Here is a 24,808-nt window from a genome sequence, read left to right as displayed (position 1 = left end):
TAAATATAAAAGAATAAACTGATATTGTCTTTTTTGGAGATGTTTGGCACTGAGTAGGACCTCTAAGGTGCCCTGAAGTGTGTTACATCACATTGTAGTAAGAATTCATGCTCAGCCTCCCTCCAGCTAGCCATGGCTAAACTGCCCACCGTCTCCACACGTCCAACCCCGCCTTCCTTCAGGAGAGGGACGCTTTGATTGGTAACCGAGAAATCTGGCCTTCGGTATTCACCCCTCTGATTGGACTGAAGGCCTGTCAGTCATCCGATTTGCATTACGTCTGCGCGAAATGGGCGGGAAAAAGAGAGTGAAGGGCAGAAAAAAAACAAAAACAATCCGCCCGGTCTGCCATCTTGAATACAGTAGAGCCTACAGTGCGAGGCACTTTATTGAAGGCAGCGTAGAGAGACGGAGGAGGAGAAGGAGAGGGAGGGGGCTAAAACTGACCCGAGATTCATCGTAGCAGGCAAATGAAGACGAGAAAGCTTCATAAACCGAGAGGATCGTATTGAGAGAAGTTATCGGCGCCGTGACAACGTTTTCTTTCTTTATTGCTTTCTTTCGCTTGTTGAAGTTGCTGCCGTTGGATAGCTGGCCATGCTAACCGTCGCTGAAGGAGCCGACCCGGGCAAGAGGACATTATCAAGCCGTCGAAATTTCCCAACGACGATATTTTAAGATATTTGAAGCAAAACCGTTCGGCTGTTTGCTTTCGGGGTTCCTGAGAGGGGGACGACGAAAGAAAAGAGATTGCTCTGTGGTTCTCTGGAGAACCAAAAAAAAGAGGGAGAGAGCTGGGTTAGCTGGAGCGGAATGTGGGATATAGCACGTTAGCTAGCCACGTTAAGCTTGTTTTCCCTGTCAACTTCAGCCGAATTGCTGCGGCGAAGTCCGGGGGAAAAGGGGAAAGGTGGCTCGGCATTTAATGCGAGGTCGTTTTTTCACATCCTTTCAAGCCATCTAACCTGTAATCTCTCTGTTCGGCCAAGCATCAATGCTCGTACACATAAATTATCCACGTTATCTGCCTCCCTCGTCTCTCAACACCGCACGTAGTTGTAGGATGGTGACTTTCCCCTGAAGTGAGTGAGAGTGTGGGACGCTTTCTTTGGATCTTTGAATGATTTTTTTCTCGCTGGAAACTGATTTTTAACCCTTTTTAGGGACCAGTTGTCATCACTGGGCATGGGAAGTGGCCCACTTAGCGTTAACGCCACCGAAGGAGAGGTTATTGAACGGCCGGGTCTGGAGCTTTGACCGTTTTTTTGCTTTTTCACCTCAGACAGGTCTTCAGTCTTTTTTGCCTGAGTGAACTCAGAACTGCTCTTGTGAGATTTGATTAACCTGTTTTAACCGTTTTCTTCATTTTTACTGAACTGAACTCTTTTCCTATATTTTTGTGGTCCGGATCTCTAGCCACACATCCTTTGCTGCTGGGACTTTAATATAAGACCAGTTTAACACTTAAAAGGATTGTATTTTGCTTTTCATCGACGCATCACTGAGTCTCTGACATGGGTTTTTAAGCGAGTGAGCAGTCGTTCTGTTAAAGACTGGCCGTTTTGAAGGGAAACCGCTGGAAGCTGCAGCTGTTGGCCTCTTGTCGTATAAACGAAAAGGATACCAGATTTGAAAGGAGGAGAGGAAGAAAATATGGGTCCAGCTACAAAACTTGCATTCGGCGTGTTCCTCATCTCTTGCTCCTCAGGTGAGCCGGTTATTATTATCGCTTGTGTTGCTCGGGTCGCTTTGGGGTGGGAGGCACACGATACTGACGGAAAAACGACTAGTACACTGCTACACTCTTCGCTCTCTACATGGTGAAAGGATTCTTCAAATTGACGGAGAATGTCTTGTATATTTTGGTTATAGCACCAAAAAGGGTTCTGCTGTTGTTACAAGCTTGACATCTTAATTATGGAAGAACCCCTTTGGTGCTATATAGAAGCATTTTCTAAAGGGTTCCGTCTAGAGTCCCCGTCAGTCTGAAGAGCCATTTCGCCAGGCCATTAAAGGAGCATTAAAACATGCAGATAGTTCTGTATAGAGCTCATGGTTGCAAGTAGAACCCTCCCCTTTGCCAAAGAACCTTTGAAGAACCGTTCTTTTTAAAGAATGTACGATATGCAATATGCCATACATAAATACTGAAATATGTTGGTGTGATTTCAGGGAGAATTGCTGTTTGAATTATTTTGACCAGGGCTACAGATAATCAGATATGTGGCAATATATGGAATATATATATGACATATATTAGCCTATTGTTGCTGTCCAGTGAAAACCATATGTATCTCCATTTTTGCTGATTTTTAGTTTTTTTTACATCATGTCAACACACCAGCTCTCCTTTACGTCGTGTAAAAATTCATGTTGAAGGGACTAATAGACATGCTTGGAACTAAATCTCTTTACATTGACTTACATCGAAAGGTAGAGTGTTTTTGCCCTCTCCTGTAAAGGGACTGTTTTGGAGATACTGTTTTTTTATTGGACAGCGATGATATATAGATTCCTCTTTTATCCAACTTATGGTAGTCACATATGGACATATATATGCCATCTAATTTGAAATTTGGCCATTTCCAAATATGGGACATTGGGCTATATGGGACATTTCAGCCATATATTAACATACTGCAACATATGTGTGTTATGCATGTTAAACTACATATGGTAGAAAACATGCATATATGGAAGACATATATGTATTCAACCATGTATATATGATCCACATTTTATGCATATGTATGTCCAGTATTTGATACTTACATTCGTGTACATATATCTTGAAACATATGCCTGACCCTTTATAATATATGGCCATAGAAGAGCATATATATCAGATTTCTCTATGGGAGAGACACTGATCTGGAAGGTCTGAGGTGATTCAGGAGAATCACAACATGCAGTAAACAGTTTCGTGTTGTATTTGCAAACTGCAGCCTCCTGCAATATCGACATTACAAAGGTTAAAGTTGCGCAAATTATAACCAACTGTATATTGCACTGTCCTTTGGAAGTCTGCATGGGTTTTTTCATGCTTAAATGAACCATGTCTGGTTGAAAAAGCTTTGTAAGGCCAGGTTTTATTTGCAGCTGTGTATGATCCAAAGGTTATAACCCAGTAATATACTTTGTGGTGCTTTTTCTAAGATGTTGAGGTCATCTTCGCTTGTAAAATATATAGTGGCTTGCATCTAAATACCTCTTAGTGGGTTTCACTGCTGGTAAATGTCCACCAGTAAAGCTCACAGTGGCCTGGAGAACAGTGGAGAAGATTCATGAATATGAACAGCGTTGGATTTCTAATGTATGTGATAATAACTAGTCTATAATTAATGTTCTCGGCGCTGCTGCTGCATTTTTTATGGGTAACGTGTAATTCCCCTCTGTACACAAAGCTTCAGCTGGTAGACGACATTGAATGTATCTTTATCATTTATCAGAAGAACGGGAGGGTAAGCATTTGATCAAACTGACTGGACCAGAGCTCGTATTTGCATGTGGACCTCAGAAGAAAAGCAGTAGAGATGCATGTAGGAGACTGGAGGGTGTTTTGTGAGGGCCTGTTTTGGTTTGTTGAAGAACTTTTGTGTATGACTGTCCTTAGTTCACAACTTAATTTAGCAGGAATGTCATATGTGTGCTTGTTTATCCTATATATTTTTCACTATTCTGCACCAGAGTCGCAGCTGAACCAGTTAAATGAATAGATTAAGATCAGTGTTTTCAGTCTTTTGACTGATAGAGTAGGAAAAACGCATCTGATAATACAGTCATTTGCAAGTATTTACAAAAGATCCATCTTTTCTCCTCTTCTCACAGGGCAAAAGCACTTTGAATATGAAGGCTAAATGTGAGTGGCACATTTGCTGAAAGTTTGCATGGTGTGTTTTCAGGCTTTTCACTTTCCGTGTCACTGGTTACAACACTTAATTTAGAAGGTATCGGAGCAAGTGTGTTGTTACTCAGGTTCACAGCTGAGAGCGAAGCACTTGGCTGGTTTACTGCCTTTGAGGGCTCCGTTTACCCTAACTGGATTTCCATGAGGCAAAAGCCTCAACTGTCAATAGAAGTTTAATGCTCTGGACTCACTCTTCAGGCTTCTCACGTGGCCTGGAAGCCTCTCAGAATGGGAAAATAAATAAAACACCTTGAGTTGTTTTAGATGATTATGTAAAATTTATTTATGTATCATTTATGCATCATTTTCACAGTTTTGCTCAGAAGGCGAGAGTTATTTTCATTTTGCTGTACATAATTGTTGTGTATTAGTGTAGTAGGTTCCACAGATAATTATATTTACCTTCAGTTCATCTTCTGTATCTGTAATTATTAACCATCTACTCTACCAGTTTTTTTCTGTTTCTTTCAATGTCAAAAATGAGAAACGTAAAAAATGTAAAGTGCGTTTTTCCATTAAAAAGTCATAGAAATATTTCTACTTGCACTTATGAACACAAATGTGACATCAATTGAAAGAACCTTTTTAATAAGCAGTGAGTGAGAAATGATTATTATCAAATAACACCAATATTCCTGGCATTAACTGCAGCTTCTGAAGGTTAACAAAAATAACTTGGCAGCTGACTGTGACTTTAGCTTTTGGAGAAATCTGAAGGCAACTTGGCTCAAAGAAGCGCTCATTTTGAAGATCACACCCAGGATTTAGAAGCAAGTTTGTTTATTGCATTTGTGCATGCTTTGGAAAAGATTATCATATCTGCATTTTAAAACAAAGAGGAATTGCACCAACTTTAAAAAAAAATTCTGCATAATCTAATCACTGGGTCATTCAGAGTGCTGTGATGTGATTGTAGAGAAACTTAATGACTTCATTACAATTGCGGTAACAGGATCTGGGGCCGTGATGCATAAACAGTAATAGTGATTTCATTTGGTATCTAATAACCAGTGTGTTTTTATGTATAATGTTGGTATATGTTGGCAAATCTGAAGACTGTTTTGCAGTACAACATCCTCTGTAGTCCTCCTACAATGACTAGATTAAGAAATGTTTATCTCAGGGTTATCACAATTCAACATCTCAGGCATCCGGCAACATATTCACAACCATTTCAGCTTCATGTGATGTAGCTTTTAAAGGCAGCCCTTTCTGTCTGGTTCCTGTCCAATTCTTTCTCTGCGAAGGTGCATTTCAGGTCAAACTCTGAATGACTTTGTTTATATCTTAATGATTAAATGGACTGAATTAATCAGTTTAGTTTGAAAGGCACCGTTTTTATCCAGAGATGAGAAATGTGTGGTGTTTTCTTTTGACCGTTTATATATTGCCTGTTACCAGGAAAAAGAAATGAATGAACATTCAGCTGGCCAGAGATTTGACTGTAGGAGTGAATGATGCTTTCTCAGACCTAGCTGGTGGAGCATGGCTATCACAGAGCAGTCGGAGGGGAAATAATACATGTGTATGTGTGGGCTTGTGTCCTTGTTGAAATCTGTTAGCAGGGCCTAGGTCCACTTCTGTTGTGTGTGTGTGTGTGTGTGTGTGTGCATGTGCAGTCCAATTTAAACTAATGCATTACTGAGTTGAAATAGGAATACACAGTGTATTAGATATAGTCGTGTTTAGTCTTCGCAATTAATTGTGAAAGACTGCAGTTGCTGCTTGACCATTAGAAACAGCACTTAATATCAAGTGAATGCATTAATAAAATCACAAGAATCTAGTCCTTTAAGATTATCTGTGATATTTGTAGCAGATTGGTGGTGTTTCAGATCAGACTGGAAAGATGGTTATTGGTTCTGGCTAGGTGAAACACGGAAGTGCAGAAGATATATTAAAAGTTTTGTGCAAGTGCTTCACTGCGGTAATAAGAGAATTACTCGCTGTGGGCTAAATTAAATGCATAGCCCTATCGGCATCCCTGGTGTTTGAGGATAGATTGGTTTGCCTACTTTACCTGGTTGAAAATGTCCTGAAAGAGGATTTTCCAATATAATTGGAGTCTCTGTTGCTGCAAAAACTCACCCCAGGCTCAAGTGCTTATGTAGCCCAGAAATTAAAGGCATTCACTGTTCGAGCAGGGGAGTAATCCAGGTACGACTTTCAAGTCGATTGGCTCAAGCAAGCACAAGGTTTGGCATGGCTAAAGCGTACGAGTGCCAAGTGGACCAAAGCTGGGTAGCTGTCATTGCAAGGTTAATTACACATTATTCATACCTCATGCTGCTTGTAATGAATCAGATTTACCAACACGCAGTCAAGACACACATGAGAAACAACCTTTACAGTAGGATTTATTTAGCTTATTGAGGCAGAAACACTTGGTAGTCTTTCTTTACTTTTTTAAACTTTTAAAGATATTTTGGATCTGAAAATTTACTGATTTGCATATTAAAATACACCAGTACAATATGTTTGCTTTCCCAGAAGCTCATGAAACATTAAAAACGAATGAAATACAGGGACAAAGGATATGGAGGAAAGACTAGACTACTTTGTCAGCAACCCTGAAGCTTCTCCCTCTATCCCAGCAGTCATCGGGCGGAAGGCAGGATACACCCTGGACAGGTTGCCAGTCCATCGCAGGGCAGACAGACAGACAGACACATTCACTCACACACCTAGGGGCAATTTTAGTAAGTCCAATTGGCCTGACTGCATGTCGTTGGACTGTGGGAGGAAACCGGAAAACCCGGAGGAAACCCACGCAGACACGGGGAGAAGGTGCAAACTCCACACAGAGAGGACCCCAGTCGCCCAGCCGGGGAATCGAATCCAGGCCCTCCTCGATGTGAGGCGACAGCGCTACCCACCGTGCCACCCGGTGTAATACCAAAAATCTAAAATATCAGATGGCAGCACATGACACACATGCATGTGTACACGTCTATGAAGAAAATTGCATAACTAGGAAATATGGGTGTAATTAGGGATATACCAATATTACTTTTTCCCTTCCGATACAGATACCTTATCCTTATATGCTTATCCTTAAGTATCTACTGATACTGAGTACTGATACTGATCCTTACTCTGTCTAATGTATCTACTCGATAAGTGCCTGCAAGTGTTAATATCTGTACCATTCCACTTTAATATCGTGTTGTATGTCACCGCCACAGTCACCAAAAAACACATTAAGATTGAACCAAAGCATTTGTTGGTTTGGTAACATCACATATTTAAGGGAAAGTCACGGTGCTCGTTGGTACGGTTCATCTTTAAATGCTTATAATGATTGATGTTTTAAAATATTTGTGAGTCATGTCCTTTGTGTAAACATTTTATTTCAGCGGTAACCCTTTGTCCAGCTACCAAAACTGTTAGCGAGTGGTGGCAAGCGTTCATAGAAAACAGAAACCTGTTTGGAAACGCTGTCCTCTGTTCGCCGAATTTGAACGGTGGCCTTGACGCTAAGACAACGATACATTGTTTAAAGCGGTAAATGTTATCTGGAAAGTGAAAAGGGCGCTGTGAATAAGGGTCACTTGCTTTTCTGTTCCAACTGCATTAACAATACATGAAAGCAGCATTTCGAAATAGAAGGTGTTACAGCTCATTGAACAGCTCACGACACTAATGACTGCACTTCTAGTAGTATATGCGCTACTTTTTACACACTATTTAGTGAGCTAGTGTGCAGTTTGGGACGCGGCGTATTTTACAGAGATTAATCCTCTTCATCCAGTGAGCCGACGAGTTTCCTCTTCAGATGCTCCAGCATGGAGGGTGTGCTCCGTGCCAGCTAAAGGTCGGCTTTACAAATAGCACAACTGACAACCTTGTTTGCTGACTTTAGCTCCTGCTTTTGAGGATTTTGTTCTTGAGGCTGCCATCGTGCTGTTCTCTCCAGTGAGCAGTAATGACAGAACATTCTTACTGAGACAGTACAGCGAGAAACATGCGTGCATGATGACATCACCAACTAATGGACTACTAGATTAGTTGTTAACTAATTTGTTCGCGGATTTTAGTCGACTAAGCCGAAAAATCGTTGCACCCATATTTCCAACACAGTGTTGTTATGATGTAAGTGATGTGTCGTGATGTGGTGGTTGGTTAGTGTAGTGGTTAACACCTCTGCCTTCTACGCTGTAGACTGGGGTTCAATCCCCACCTGGGCAAACACCCTGCACTATACCAATAAGAGTCCATGGGCAAGACTCCTGACACCGCCTTGGCCCACCTGTGTAGAATGATCAAATTGTAAGTCGCTCTGGATAAGAGCATCAGCCAAATGCCATAAATGTAAATGTAAGCCATAAGTAGCTGTCTACGATTAGGAAACGGTGATCCTTCTTTATGGCTGCGTCTAGGATGTCAAACAAAGGTTTTTCTTGATACGCCATGCCATGCAAAATCAAGACAATTGACCATGCCGTGCGTAGGCCTCAGAATGGCGCCACCTACGCTGGGGGCCAACTTTTGAAAACATCGCACAGTCAGTCAGTTGGGGGCATTGACTATTCTTGGCCATCCTGCTGAACAGTCAGACAAAAACATTACACCGATGAATAATGGAACTTGGGGTAAGCAGAAAAAAGAGCCTAACGCTAATTGTCAGAGTGTTGAACTCAGCTTTTGCTTCAAACTGTGAAGGGATCTAATAAAGATTGAGCTGTGCAGAGCTTGAAAACTGAGCACGGCTAGTTTTAAAGCCTTCCATATACAGCTATTTTATTGCACAATTCGTTTGACAGCAAATAAATGTAAATCACAACTAAATGGTCTCAGTGTTTTAGTCAAAAGCAGAGTGTGTGGTAACGTGTGTGATAGTCACACTGGTGGTTACCTTATTACACATAAATCTGTTGCCATGAATCATCATTTTGTTTTACAGCCTTATGCATGAAGAATATTTGAGCCCTCTCATTTAGTGGCAATATTTTAATGCGTCTGAATACATCTGTATTCTAAATCCCAACGGAGCTGGAACTGATAATAGTTTACTATATGATTTATAGTTTGACTGAGAATAAATGTGACCAGAAGCTTTAAAATTAACCACTTATATACTGTAGAAATGCCTAACGAGAAGAAACAAAAAAAAAGAGGAACGCCCTTTTTCGTTTTTCTGTCTGTGTTTAGCTGGAGTGCTTAGCAGATATTAAAATGACACCGAAGGTCACCTATTTTACTCAAATAGATAGATATAACTGATCATCCAGCAAATGATAACACTAAAACCAATCGAGCATCAAGCAGATTCATGAATTTTTAAGAGCCTTTCTTCATCAGTCTAATGCCTTATTTTCTTGTGTGTTGTGTTGCACTTCTCAAACCAGCATGCACACCACTTAGTTTGAATTGTCCAGTTTAGGTAATAGACCTCAACTAGATTGTCTCATGCAAATCGCTGTTGTTGGATCAAAACCTTGTATCTCCAAAATGCTAACTTTACAGGAGAAGGAAGAACATACTTTACCTTTAATGTAAGTCAATGGAACCAGGCGTTTTTCAAAGTCATTTTGGGTCATTTCTGTTGGTCCATTTATCATGAAATTTACACACAATATATAGGAGGTACTTTCAAATGGTCAAAAACTGAAAAATGACAAAAATGGTGATACAAGGTTTTGTTCTGACAGCAGCGATATACACGTTTCATATAAATTCATGTTAGCCTGTGTTATCAATTACTGGGATTTGTAACCCTTTAACATTGTTTTGCTCACTCAGTTTTCATATCAGGTACTAGGTAAATGGAGATTCATCATCATCATCATCACCTCTTTGACCTTCTATTGTCCAGAGTCATAGCTGCGGCACAGCCTAGACAAAAACATCTTTTCCCTTGTAAAGTAGATCCAGACAGCTTAGCAGGGGGCCATTATATATCCACAGCACTTCTACAGCAAATCCCCAAAACAAAGATTTTTGTTATGTTGGGGATAATACACATTTACCTCATAAATCCCCCTTTGAGAAGTCACACAGCATGCATGCTGATGGGCAATTTGGTAAGCCTTGTGCATTTGCGTGCACTCCAGCTATTACAGGATTACGGCTCATGTTTTCAGCACGAGGTCACAAGATGACATAAACGAAGATAAAGAGGCAGGCCTGTGTTGAGGAGTCGCTGAAAAACGTTTCCTTTCATTTAAAGCTACGTTAGTCATATTTTCTCATTAAGGTTGTATGTCACATGGTTTGTCATGACTGGAATAGAAAGAAACCTCTAGTGTTGCCCCGGCCTCTCCAAAGAAATATATATTCAACCTAAACCTCTTGAATGCCAGCGGAAACACTGGTACTTCCAAAACACACTTTGTCATATTCTTTACTTCATAACTTTCATATTTTGCAAGCTACATTCAAAAAGTGGGTGTAATATGAGAGCTGTGACTGTCTTCTGTCCAGTCAGATAGATGATGATGTAATTTTAAAAGTTTATAGTAAAAGAAGCTGAATTTCTTTGTCTACTGAAAGTCGACCCATTTTTCCACAAACCTGAGCTATGAGCTAGATCTCTGGTGGCGTCTCTTCAGTGATGTGCACTGTAAAAACATATATATTTTTAAAAGTACAAAGAGCTTGGCTTTCAGTAGTAAATTGTAAGCATATGGCAATATGTTTATGATCATAAAACACATTTTCTGTTCATTTGAGCTTTTATAAAAACACCAACACTTTATATTTATTTCATTCAATTGCTGAATAATTTGCCTCGCAATTTGGGCATTCGGGTGGAAAACCCAAAGTATACCCTGGAGAATAACTGGTTAAAGACTGCATTGATTTTCACTGTGTAGCTTCCAATAAATGGAGTAAATTAGCTGTTATCTAGGTACTGGATGATAAAGGGTTTACAGTCGTGATATCAGTGACTAAAGTAATCTCAGGTTTCTGTATTATTGTGATGTAGTGAAAATATAGTGATGTTTAAACAGCACTAACGCAGAGCTGAAATCCTTTCACCCTGGCTGTTAAATTGACTTTCCATCGGACTGCTGGTTTTTCTTTATAGCACCAAATAATCAACTAAAATTGAAATAAATATGCGATTATTACCAGTAAAACTCTTTAGATTGTAAATGTAAATGTGTTGTCCTGTTGCTTTGCGGGGAGACTGGAGCAGTAGCCTGTTTACATCCAGCACATTTTAAAAAGAGTGCCATCATACATGGTTATCATAATTATAATTAACCAGATTTTAGAGATGCATTGGGTTTTTTACATCAGCATAACACTGATACTCATGTAAAACCAATACTCGTCCCATCTCCACTGTAACTATTGCCATTATTTAGTTTTGTTTATTTCCTCAGTGAAGTATCTTTGCCCTGATGCAATCAGTGTTGCTGGCTCCTGCATGTTTCTTTAATGGCAATCGGACGGATGTTTTTCTCTCTCAAGATCAGATGTCAGTTTGAGCCTGTATGCTGTGTGGCCAGGCTTTCTGCAATTATTGCAATGTAATGAATGGCTGTTAATTCCATCGTGCCAAGCCAGCAGTGTAACTGGCGTAATGATGTGAAGCGTCATTAGTTTTACAGTTTAGTGTTTGCTCATTTTTAGAGAACATAACACATAATAAATGCTCATAATGCTTCGGGTCCAGTTGCTCTTCTTCTCTGCCGCACCCAAGTGACTTTTTTAAATTAGCTGCGTTTTGTATTCAGATATGATGGTCCCTCAGCAGAGTGTTTAAATGACAGATTATTTCTTTTTTACTCTTTTCAGCTCTGGCTTACTTAGCATTCTTAATTGATAGCTTGACCTTGCGTCGCTTGGCAGCGTATTTTGATCTGCCTCTTGAAGTGGACTTCCATGACATAGGCAGGTTGTTAGCTGCTGTTGTCCAAGATGCAGGTGCCTCTGTGAATAATTTACTACCACGGTTGACCACTGCTGACGGAAGGGTTATTTGAAATCAAACGTGTCGCCTTTGTCCTCTGACAGTTTTCTTTGACCTGTGCCGTGTTCTATTCTGGTTTGCGTCTGCAGCGGCGCAGCCAACACAAAGATGTGTACTGACGGCTTTTAGTACTTTTTTTAGTAGCGAAGAATGTTTTGGAATTCTTATAGATGAAAAAAGTTTACCTTGTAAAAATTGCTATTCTTCATGAATGAGGATATTCTTTCAGAAGCCTCAAATAATAAACCTATTAAACATTTCGTCATTGTCCTAAAACTGTCTGAGATGTAAAAAACATCCATAACATACAAAATGCTGTATACTCACGTTCTAAAGTTTGGAATCAGTGTTTTTAGTGCTATGAAAGTGTCGATAAATGGTTAAAATGATTTGAATATACTAGTCCTGTCCAACTTTTTTGGGATATTTACGAATAGAAAACTGTAAAATAAATCAAAGTAGTTGTTTAGTTCGGAGTGATGAACTTAACCGTAGAAGATTCTAAAATGACTTGTTAAAGTTATGATAAAATTAATATTCATAATACATTACATTTCAGAAGTGTCAGTCACTTCTCGGATAACTTCACATTGATTCCTATAAACAGATAAGTACAGTATATTATAGGACATTACAGTATCTTGTTGCTGTTGTGCTTGTTACTTAAAATATTTTAAAACATCTGGAAGTATCTCTTATTGTCTAAGTGCAGAGTATGTAAACCTGCACTGGTTTTGTTGATATTGTATATGAAATCACCAAAAATATTAGTATGAAAAGCTATTCCAAGCTTTTTTGGAGTTCCAGAAGCGCATTAACTCAAAGAACGTGACGTTGGACCTATTGGTCATGGGATGTACACACAGTGTAAAGGGCAGCTGGCGGTTTCAAATGATGTAAATTACAAAGAAATTGAGGTTAATGTATTTTGATATGGCAGAAATAATATTCGTGTTTGCTCTGTTCCTTCTACACGAATTCCGCTGGTCAGCAGCGACTCCCAGTCAGACACAAAGACGATTCCCTTTTAAAACGGCTTGACAACTGCTGGGACCAAATCTTATCCTGTAAATCCAGTCTGGGATTTCCAGCATGATCATTTGTGGCTCTGGTGATGATGTACATTTGTTTCACTGAGTCGATGAAGAGGCTGGCGTGAAAAGCATCTTCTTTTGCAGTCCTGGATCTGAGAACGTGCTCTCAGACCGACGCCTACCAGCTTGTGTTCGGCAGTCGTGTCCACACAGGTGAAGCTCCTCTTACATAGGCTAATGGTGGTTGATGTGTCTTTTTCGGGGGGATGGGGTTCGGTTTTCCCAAAGCAGCTTAAAGAGGATTTGGAGCGAAAAGTGTGTTAAACATGATTGACAGTCGATTCACTGACATGCACAAAAAACCCTCGCAACATATGTTTGCCACACATAGGAAAGCTTAACATTCTGGATTTCCTTCTTATCCAAAATAACCTCTTCTTTCCGACGTGCGCGTTAGTTTGATTTTGATAATAAACAAAAATATTGTCATTAGACCCATTTTGTACTTGTGTTTGGATCTCATTTCAATGAATCACCGTCATCTCAGTGCTTTTCAGCATCTCGTAATTGCTCGCTGGATGCGCTTTAGAGGCCTATGATAGCGATCATGCAGCCATTTGCTCAGTTAATAGCTCATAAGCACCATAATCAATATTTGATGCTTATAACTCATTTGAAAACGTGTAACAAGGGTTTATTTCTCCCATTAGTGTTGTATCGTATGATTGGAGATGAACCACATATCTCTACTATGTGTCAAATCGTCTAAGTCAAGCTGAGTAATTTTACCTTCAGCCATATTTGCGGCTTCTTATTTCTTATTGTAGTCCTTTAGGGAACGCCGCATCTTTCTGGACTGCCAGTCCAGAGGAGGAGGCTCCAAGCAATATACATAACCAGAAGAACATTTTGTCTTAACATCACTTTCGAGAACAGTGACCAGGGAGAAGATCTGCTACAAAAGTTGTTGGATGGCGCCTGAGAGGGCCAGTTCACTGTTGCCACGGGTGGCATGAATCATTAACCCTTAATGATTAAGGGCCTCGGGACACTTCTTGCAGAGGTGCCGTTGGCCTGGATTTGTGGAACAGTAACAGAGAGTCGTGGTGAAAACAAACAACCGCAGACGACATGCAGGTGCTTCACTCACCATGTTGTGCGCATAGCAGCTGAGCGACCTCTGGAAAGGCACCATGTGTTTGGTCAGCGCAGAAGAGCAAAGAATCGTTTCAAGATCAATGAGGATATGTGAGTTTGTGATGTAACTTCTCTGAAAGTTTACAGAGGCCTTTAGAAGCAGCATTAGATCTTTCACATTTGACGTAAAGTCAGTAGTGTAGACTCAAACCTGACGATACAGAAGGTCAGTTGAATGTAAGTGAAGTAACTACTATATTTACATTTAAATACTATAGCAAAATGACCAGAATCATTGCAAGACTTGTAAAGGTGAGCTTACTTTGTTTTCAGTGTTGTTAGTCCTGCTGATTTTAAACGAGTTGAGTATTTAATATCAGAAACGCTACCATTCACAGTTAATATCAGTCGTAACAGGTATAAGAAGGGCTCATTAGAGGCGTGGCAGTAAAAACACTGCTTGGAAAGACCCCTGCTGCTTGGCTTAGGTTCAAGCTGGGTAGTGCTATGTGCTGCAGTTGACCTGATTTCCGTTGGGAATTATTGGACGTTGAGACTTTATGTTCCTTCAGGACTAATTCAGTCAAACGTATGTGCATCAGGTAGTTCTTAGTTAAAGATTTTCTGACTGGTACAGGTTATAAAGGGGCTTAAAATGTCAATAAATGATCAATATATAGGCAATATCATTTTGGATTTGTATTTTAGATAGAGATGCACCGATAAGCAATTTCTGGGCTTCTATGATAACGAAGTATGAGCATGTCTTTGCTTGTACTATAACAGCTGAATTAATTACGAAAACTTTTAAAAGACTATAAAAATATTCACATTATACTTACATTCATATCATCACTGCTATCTAGATTAACAAAAATCCTAGCACCCAGGCATCTGTCTGAAATAGGCTGAAATAAGGGGGGGGGGTGTTTAAATCTGTAAAGCTCTGATTTTCTGTTAGAATTCATGTCACTAAGTTATATTATGTGCTGCTGCTGGTCGACTAGTACTCCTTGCAGCCATTGCAGGAAAACTCAGAGTGACTAGCAGCGGCTGCTGTGAGGTCAAGCAGAGGGAGAACACTCTCCACAGGTGTCTACATGTGCTGCACAAGCTTCAGTGCATGCATGGGCTGAAAATAGGAGTTATCTATTGTAATTATTAAAAATTTCAATATAGGAGAGATAATAAGAATTTGGTTATTCCATTTATCAGCACGTCTCTATCAGCATATCTCCTGATTTCAATTTTATGCTTCTCTACAGTGCCTTGCTGACTAATAAGATTGTAGGTTGTGGAATGAAAATGGCCAAATATGATCAAAATGAATGATTTTCTTTATGCCAGAGGTGCATTACAATATTAAACTAGTCTTTAAATATTGGTGCACCAACAGTATTTACCGATAAATGCACGGCACCTCAACGTTGATATGTATTAGTTGAGTCCTATTTTGGACTTAGTTCGCAATTCAACAGTGCCACTGATCCCAAGGAGTGTGAACAGAGACACATGGGCACTGGGGAGCTGGAGATGGCTATATTTAGTGAAAAGCATATAAGTATAAGTATAAAGCTACACATAGTTTCTTTTCTACTTTGCTTTCGCTTTCATCACACAGAGCTCCTTTGTGCTACAGAGACCAAAGAGCATAAGCCAGCGGAGGAGAGAGATTTATTGATGAGCAAAGTGCACGTTCCGCTTTATTCGCAACAATGCAGTGTGAAGAGGTTTCGGGTTGTACAGAAGTTCCCACTGAGTTATGCTAATCCCAAGGAAAAAAAAAGAAGTGGGGAAAGTAAATGTTCAAAAAAATGGGAATTTAGAAAAAAAAAAGAGAGAGAAGTCTTAGTGAGTGAGGAGTCGAGTCTAAGATTACCTCTTGGCTATCAGCTTTAATCAAGAACCAGAGCAGGATTTTAACATCTCGTCTGTCTGGACTACTGGGCACAAAACATCTGTAACATGGGTTAATCACACAACTGCCAGCTGGATGAAGGACACTGCAGTACCACAGTCTAAAAATGGCTAAATCTTAAGGCTTATTGACATTTGACATTTAAAACCCTCACAGTTTTCGCCAGCGATAAAATTTTGTAATTTCATATAAAAATATTTCTTACTTGTAGCTCATTAAAACAAACAGAGAAATTCTGTTTCCCTCAACTTTTTATTTAACACATTTGAGTTTGAGAATTTTTATCATGATTTTAATTTTATTATGATTTATGCAACAGGTAGTTCTAGCCATGCTAATATTTGGCCATAACATCAGGGGGTTTTCTCAATCACCGTATCACTCCGCTGAGATGCTGTTGCTAAGCAACGTGTTTGACAGCTGTAGGAGACGCTTGAGCCATATGAACGTTTTTACTTCTTACTTTGCCCCAAACAGAAAACGAACACTTTTAAGGTCACATTTGACCCACAGCCGATTTGGTCAGACTCTGAAGACGAGGCGACACTAAATTCCTAAACTGTCGTCACCACTGAGCAGCTTTTTAGTCCGCAGCTGAGACAGAAGAACACCTGGACAACCTGGAATCAGCCAGAAATGAACCCAATACCATTCGCCAAACATGTGCTCTGATCTTCAGAGTCTGACCAAATCGGACTGAGCCATAAAATTGACGCAATAAAAAACAAAACAGTTTGGGAATTCAGCGTAAGGTGCTGGAGAATGAACTGGCAGCTGTACGGCGAGGGAGCGGAGCTCGTTACTCTGACATGCTGCTTGTTAAAGAACTATAATTTGGTGGAAGGAATTGCTGACATGAAAACATATTAAATGACCCAATTTATTTATTTCTCACTTTATTTATTTACCTGTTGTATAAAAGCAACAAAACACAAGGACGTGTGTTATCGCCATAACATCATGAAATCACAGCCGTGATGTTACTTCGCGACAACACGCTCCCTCTCATGTTCTGTTGCCTAAATAAATTTGATGAAAGGTTATTGCTGTGCCAGCAGTAGGTACAGTTACATTTTTCAGCCTCATCCAGTCTTAGCGCTGTAATGCTGAGTATTTGCCCATTCCAAACTGATCCAGTCTTCGAGTTTTCTTGGGAAGTACAGCCACATAATTTGGGTAAGATATGCTAGTCTTACGCTTAAAATTACAGAAACACAACATTTTTAGTATTTTTCGTAATTTGACACTCTAGAGTGTTTGTTTTATTTTGTATTTTGTATTTTTATATACAACATTTTGAAGTTTATTTTAAATGGTCCCATAGTACGTCAGTGCATGACTACAATGAAACTGGCAGATTCACAAAAAAGCTCTTGTTAATTTACCACATTATGGTGCTAATTTAATCAGTTTTGTTTGGATTTGTTTTTTCTCAGACTTAAAGTTGCTATTTAGTGAACATGGAAGTCCTCATATTTGCTTTCTAGTGTCTTTATATTGGCTTATCATCCAGTTTGATTGACCTATTTGATGAATTAGGGCGGCGTGGTGGGTAGCGCTGTCGCCTCACAGCGAGGAGGGCCTGGGTTCGATTCCACGGCTGGGTGACCAGGGTCCTCTCTGTGTGGAGTTTGCATGTTCTCCCCGTGTCTGCGTGGGTTTCCTCCGGGTTCTCTGGTTTCCTCCCACAGTCCAAAGACATGCAGTCAGGCCAATTGGACATGCTAAATTGCCCCTGGGTGTGAATGTGTGTGTGGCTGTCTGTGTCTGTCTGTCTGCCCTGCGATGGACTGGCGACCTGTCCAGGGTGTATCCTGCCTTCCGCCCGAAGACTGCTGGGATAGGCTCCAGCACCCCCCGCAACCCTGATGGAGAAGCGGCTTGGAAAATGGATGGATGGATGGATGGATATTTGATGAATTAACCACCAGTTATTTTACTATTGTACAGTGAAATCTCTTCACTTTTGATATTTACAGTCATATACATCTTTTTAATGTTAGTCAATGGGTCAATGGAACCAGACTTTTTTCAGTCATTTTAGGTCATTGCTTTTATTCCATTCATCATGAATGTGTTCAAATTATGTCAAAAACTGAAAACCGTCAAAAATGGAGATGCAAGGTTTTTTTCCAGCAGTGATATATTGCTCTAATCCACGCGTACTAACTTGTTCATTTCTCACGGTTTTGAACCGGTGGCACGACTGTATGGGCTTCATACCGCTGAAAATAAGTCTGGATCAGCCCCAATCCTTAGCATTTGGTCTTGTTTTTGCAGTGTTTTTGATTCTTGACATTCAGACAAATGCAAAAAAGTTGGAAGTGCAGACTTGAACCCATTGACACAGAATGTAAATCAATTTACGCAAATCTTACCTAACTGACCTGTTAGTCAAGCAGTTGTGTAATTATGTTTGCTTCCAATAGCAAAATGATGACAGTAATGGATGTAGACCTTAAAAGCTTTGGTTCTAAATGTTCAGTAGGCCCAGTTCACCAAAACAAGGCATGACGTTAAACTGTGCTTGTGCTGCCCTGGTGCTGTGGTTTGGTGACGAACAGCAAGATGGTTCTTTCCTGCACTCTTCAGTACCACATCTGTCATGATAACAAACGCTTTCTGATCTATTAAGTGCACTTTGTTGTTCATAAGAATCCAGCCCCGGCACTTCCAGGTTTATGCCATACTCAACGAGCCTGTGAGCCTGTGTAGGCAGCAACTTGCCGAGGGTTTAAAGGGCCTTGTTTTCATTTGAACCCAAGCCCCTCCTTATGATGGTAAGGAGCATAGGAAATTATGTAAGCCTGATAAGCAGCAAACACGCCGTGAACACCCTGCTTCCAGTAATTTTGCAGTCCTTTTTTCCGTCAGAAATGTGTAATGCAAAACCACAAAACTAGCGAGGGCCTAGTTTCATCAGCTCTAACTACAAGATACTTTGGATCATTTTTGCTTTTTTTGGGGGGGTTATTATTATCATTTGCTGAAAGCCAGTGTGAGGTTGGATAGATGCAGATGTAGCATAAATTGTTGTATATATAAACCATATGCGTTTGGTTTAATTGACAAAGAGAAATAACTTATGTTTATTTTTGGGAGTTATAAGCACTTAATATGCCTTCAGCTTACTTCTCAAGAAAGGTTCAGGTTGCAAAGTGAAGCCAAGCTAAACACAGTGTGGTACACAGATTCTCGTGGACATCAGGCGAGTGCCCTTAACAACGCAAACGTTTAACAGTATCACAGTAGTCTGGTTACCAGCGTATGTGACATTGAAGTCCACGCAGAGACATGTGTGTCAAGAAATACGAATAAGACTGTTGTCATGTGTTTTAGGGAGAGAATCACAGAGCAACAGGTTGAATCCAGCTGGTTTAAAGACAGGAAGATAAATTCATTGATGGTAATTGGCTAGAATGAATTTTAATCCATATTTTAAAAACTATGAAACTGTGACTTTGTAACAGGTGAATCAATAAAGTGATGTGGTTGATGGGCCTGTATTATTTTCACTGTAATAATTTACTAATGGTGGGTTTCTTGAATGCCCTGATGCATCAGAACACCCACAGAAGCATTATACTGTGCCATTCTAATGGACAGGAATTTCGAGTGGGTGAAGCATTTTTTGGCTTTTCACATTTTCTTAAGCAAATCTTACTTGACCATATTGCGGGATGAGCGTCTGACTCAAGTCCTGCACGTTCATTAGTGATCATTAGATCATTATTTTGAGTTTGTCATGGCTTTTTTTTAAGTGAGCTCACACTGCTGACACAGAGTCAGTGTTCCAGTGAAGCTCAGCTGAGGAGAGGATCATGCAGGAAGAATATGAGTCAAAAGTTTATTGAGTCACATTTAGATGAGTTCAGAGCATGGACTGACCATTCCCTCCACTTGTGATCACACACTTGTTCGATAGCTCATTTGAAACCAGATGTTCCCTAGAGGGAATTACAGGACTTAAAGCATATTCCTGAGAAGTTTTTGCCTTAGCCAGATGTGTCCCGGACCAGTACTTTGATGCATCGCTAGTGTCAGCGTAGCACTTTAGAACCTTGATGTTCATCTTCGGTACCACCATTCCGCTCCGCTTGAAACTGATGTGACAGTAATTCCAGCAGATTCCCTGTAATCCTGATAATGGTGACTTGTGTCTCTGGAACTAATCCTTTGGCTTTATCCTCACCAAGGGGCAATTAGCAAATTAATTCCACAAAATAATTTACGCTGTGATTGCCGGTTTGAATTTGTCTTTAATGAGCCGTTTTGGTGTCATTGTTTTTCGGCATTTTGGATACGAATGACTCACTGAAGATCTGTTGGACGGTGTTTGTTAGTTTTGATAAAGAGGGCTATATTAACCATACAGACAAAAGCACACTCAGTTTCTGTGGCTAACGCTTCTTTTGCAGTGTGATTCCATGACTAATCTTGACTTGAAGAGGTGCTTCATGCCAGAAAGGGAAGGCTACAGTAGACCTGGAATTATGTCCAATGATGTTTTTTGTCAGTTGACACAGCTATCATGCTTCCAAGATGCCCTGAGGAGTAGTGAGTATTTGAAGTGGAATGCTTTGTTGAGAGTAAAGTATGGAGACTATTAAAGGCTTGGGCCTTTAGTGCTTTTCTTCTTGGTAAAAGAACTCCAGAAATGTGCATTTGCCAGACATGCACCTACTCTGATTTACTAACGTTAGCATGTGGTAGACTTGGGCCACCAAGCCAATGCTTCTTCTGGCCAAAATCAAGAATTTGTTGCCAAAATTATAGTTCACAGATTATGTTTATTTTATATACACCAGTCAGGCGTAACATTATCCTTGCTTCTACGCTCACTGTCCATTTTATCAGCTCCACTTACTCTATAGGAGCACTTTGTAGTTCTACAGTTACAGACTGTAGTTCATCTGTTTCTCTTATGCTTTGTTACCCTGTTCCTCAGTGGTCAGGACCCCCATGGACCCTCACAGAACAGAGCAGGTACTATCTGGGGGCACTGCTGTGTCTGATCCACTCGCACCAGCACAACACACACTAACACACCACCGCTTTGTCAGTGTTACTACAGTGCTGAGAATGATCCACCACCCAAATAGTACCTGCTTTGTGAGGGTCCATGGGGGTCCTGACCACTGAAGAACAGGGTAAAAATGGGTAACAAAGTATCAGAGAAGCAGATGGACTACAGACTGTAACTGTAGAACAGTAAGTGAAGCTGATAAAATGGACAGTGAGCGTAGAAGCGAAGTGGTCATAATAAAGCTGTGGCTGTATTGTTGAATATTGAATATTGTAGTTTCTCCCAGTGAAGAAGGAAATTGTAGTGTCTGCTTGTTGGCAGTGGAAACTGACAACAGGCTTGACAGAAAGTAACTTCCTCCTCAAAATCATACACCAGCCATAGAACCTTTTCTTCCACTTGGCTTTGAACTGGGGCGGTCAATATGACAGTACTTTATCGTTATTATGATCATTTTTGTTTGCAAAGAAGCATTTGTGAGCATATCTTGAAGATCGTCAGTGCTTAAAGAACACAGACCAGCTGCATGTTTCACTACAAAGAGAGAATAATTAGTCCTGTTCAGTTGGATTTAGTGCAGCACAGTATGTGGAATATTGAATATTCAATAAACATTGTGTTCATAGTCTTTGATGGCTGTGTTTAAATGTCCGCGTCAGAATATTGTGATAGACAGATAGAAAGAAAGAACGAACTAACTAACTTTATTGATCCCGAAGGGAAATTGCAGTGTTTCAGTAGCAAGACGTAGGCTGTGTTCACATTACCGAGTTGAAGTGGCACAAATCAGATTTTTTGCCCTTTTTCCTGTAGTCGTCATTGTTGCCGTCATTATCTGATTCTTTTTTGTTGTCTGGACTGTCAGTGACAGGAAAGCCATATTTTAATACCTCGGGCAGACTTAACTTCCAGAGAGAAGTTCTTCTTCTGCCATCTGTCATTTCACATTTAGCTGCCGTGGTGGTACAGGTGTCGAATCCTGATAAAATCTAACTTCATGCAGTTACTTGTGTGGCTGTCCAGACAGGCTCTGGATCTTGTCAGGTCTGGTGGTTTGTAAAAGGCAGGGATTTTCATTTGTAGTGGTGAAAATATGATATGTGGCCATGGCAACGTCAGAAAACGTCAACCCAGGGCATGAGGATATAGTTTTATCACCTATGCTCATTGAACGTTTTCGTAAAATCGAGCTTTCTGGTCATAAAAGTAGAAAATATGAATACGAATAGATCATCCATTCTAAACCTGATCGGTTTTCACGCCTAACGCAAGATGCCAGAGACCACAGCTGTTCTGTAACACCGCCGGTTCTGTCTGTTTTGCTGCACAACATTAAGCATGTTCGCAAATTAGCATAAGTGCACCACAGTGCATTTAGATTCCCTTTGCCATGGCCTGACCTGTCGAAGTCCAAACGAATGAGCTCGCATTGCACGTTATTCGGTTTGAAGTATGATCAGCGCTGGCACTCTGAAGTCATTTGCATTTGTTAATGGTAGCTACCAACAGTCACAGTGAGTGGAGAGACAGAAATGAAAATGGAGACAATTAAAGGAATGTGCACTAACAGCTCTACTTGAGCACTAGTAGGTCATATTTCATATTTCGTCCTTGTGGGATTGCAGTTGTAGGTAGCTAGTTGCTTTGGTTTGTGGCTGCTTGACCTGTATTGTTCACTGATTTCCCCCCTAACCCACCTGTTACGGTGGCGCCAGCAGTCTCTTCGCTAAGCCTGTGCAGCCAGTTCTTAAATACCTGGCCACACTTGAACTGTTCCTTCTGGGTGATATGAGTGTCACCGCAGGTATGGCTCCAGGTCTCTTTAGCCCGAGTTACCGGTTGGATTGACATTGTTGTGCAATGCAAATGTCAGCAGTGTGTAAGCATTTAGGCTTAAGTGTGACAATTGCATGCACTTTAGAACCACTTATTACGTTTTAATTAGTGTGTCGTGCCTTGGTTGTGTTAAGTGTTTCATTGGTTACTGTTGGCAGCACCTGTCAATCGTTTGGGCACAGCTAATTAAATATCTGCTTCTAATTCATTAAAAAAAAATTTTTTTTTGTAAATGCACCCAAGTAGTTTTCATATTTAGTCAGATTTAGAGTTGAACCACAATAGTTTTAATTCCTAATTACTGTGTGTTTTAGAAGTTAATTGGTAGAACATCTGTCCTTGGTAATGCGTTTGAACCTGTGTTGTGACCAGGACTGGGTTTTGAAATTCAATACTTCTATGATTCCAAACAAAGTACTTCACCACTAATGCGTACCTGAAAATGCCATGTCATTTAATACATAATTAAAATTCCTAAGTCGTTGGTCACCATTGAGAGAGACAGTAAACATGTTTATTTTAAATCTATTCCTGTTTAAATTATATATTTTACACGTTTTATTAGCGCCAGTGCATCTTAATTAGACTGACATCCATAAATATACCTATTTGTTTCACCTCATTTCTTGGTTGAGCCACAACCACTTTCTGTTTTATAGTTTTAAAGAAGATATTGAAAAAGTACTGTTCAGGAATCTGTTGACGTTATGGTTTTAGTGTTGGTATCATAGTTGAAGATTGTTGAATGATGAGCAGCTCTAGTTGTGATGTATGGTGGGTCTAAATTGCTCAAATTGCTAGAAGTCCAGCATTTCTTAGTGTTAATGAAAGCCCTTCTAGGAGTAATCATAGTAGTGTATTTGTAGCACATTGGTACCAGTTTGTGATACAAGGTGCAAAAGCACAATGAAAATTTCATTACGAGCCTCATCAATACGTGCATTTCGGCTGTGTTCACATTACCAGGTTGAAGTGGCACAAATCAGATTCTTTGCCCTAATGTGACTCAGATCTGTTTTCAGGGCCATGTGGACAAACAAATCTGATCTTTTCAAACCCGACCTGAGTCACTTTCATATGTGGTCCTAGATCGGTTATATATCTGATTTGTGGCCATGTGACACTCAGATCTGAATTCAGGTTTCTGTTCCACTGCGGTCAGCATTACCATGGCACCAGCGCCGGACAGAATTTAAGGCCTGTAAACGGTGGAAAAGAAACACATCTCACCTTTTTTCTCCTTCGTCTCACTCTGATAATGAAAAGCTGAGAGCTGATTATCTTTACAGAGTTAATTATCTTCACAGCGAAGCACACTCGGACGGTTAGTTTGTTCGCTGATGACGTGACACATGCGATTCATTCACATGACGTTACTCAGTATGATGTGCATTGAGTGCATTGAGTCACTTACCTAAACGAGTGTGAACGATCCTGTCAGAGAGATCGGATTTGAGCAATGAGGCTTGTAATGTGAACATAGCTTTAGACATTTTGTAATTTCTTGTTTCTGATTCAAGCAGAAGCAGTATATACATAAAATTGATTTTAGTAGAAGTATGTGTTTTGTTCAGAGTGATAACAGCACTTGTTGCTGGTTCTTTATGTTTGTATAATAAACACACACACTGACAGAAGTGACACATTATATCTTATGTCCATCACCTCATGCACGAACATCATCTTGTTTTCCCAATTGTAGCAGTGGTCAGAAGCAATTATGAAACCAACCTTCATCTTACCTCCAACCATAGTTCTTCTGCTCTTGGTCATGAAAGCCACAGCCTGTTTTTAGTTCAGGGTTAATCGTGTTGTTGTATTTTTTTTTGTTTACCCGTGCGGTCAGCACAGAGTATTTTTTTCCCCTGAAATGGTTTAAAATCCCATCGGTGCATCTCACTCTCTCAGATTATTTTAAATCCAGCGGATTAATCGCCTGCGGCCTCTGTGGATGAATATGAGAATCTGCATGGACTTGTAGAGGCCTATATCTTATCTAACTGTTGTTTGCCTTTATTTATTTACTATT

General features: G+C 40.1%; 1 protein-coding gene across 4 annotated transcripts in view; it reads left to right on the top strand.

Moving 5' to 3' along the window:
- The first annotated feature begins 354 nt into the window (after positions 1-354).
- The window catches only part of acvr2aa (activin A receptor type 2Aa), a 70,678-nt gene continuing 46,224 nt past the window's right edge, over positions 355-24,808 (top strand). For all 4 annotated transcript variants that reach the window (XM_017684478.2, XM_017684477.2, XM_017684476.2 and 1 more), the window contains exon 1: positions 355-1,708. In XM_017684478.2, coding sequence (XP_017539967.1) covers positions 1,654-1,708 — 55 coding nt within the window. In that variant the 5' untranslated portion in view covers positions 355-1,653. The remainder of the gene's footprint in view (positions 1,709-24,808) is intronic.

The sequence above is a fragment of the Pygocentrus nattereri genome, chromosome 6 (genome assembly GCF_015220715.1).
Source record: "Pygocentrus nattereri isolate fPygNat1 chromosome 6, fPygNat1.pri, whole genome shotgun sequence".
Taxonomy (NCBI): Eukaryota; Metazoa; Chordata; class Actinopteri; order Characiformes; family Serrasalmidae; genus Pygocentrus; species Pygocentrus nattereri.
The sequence above is the reverse complement of the archived record's forward strand: the minus strand, read 5'-3'. Positions and strand labels throughout refer to the sequence as shown.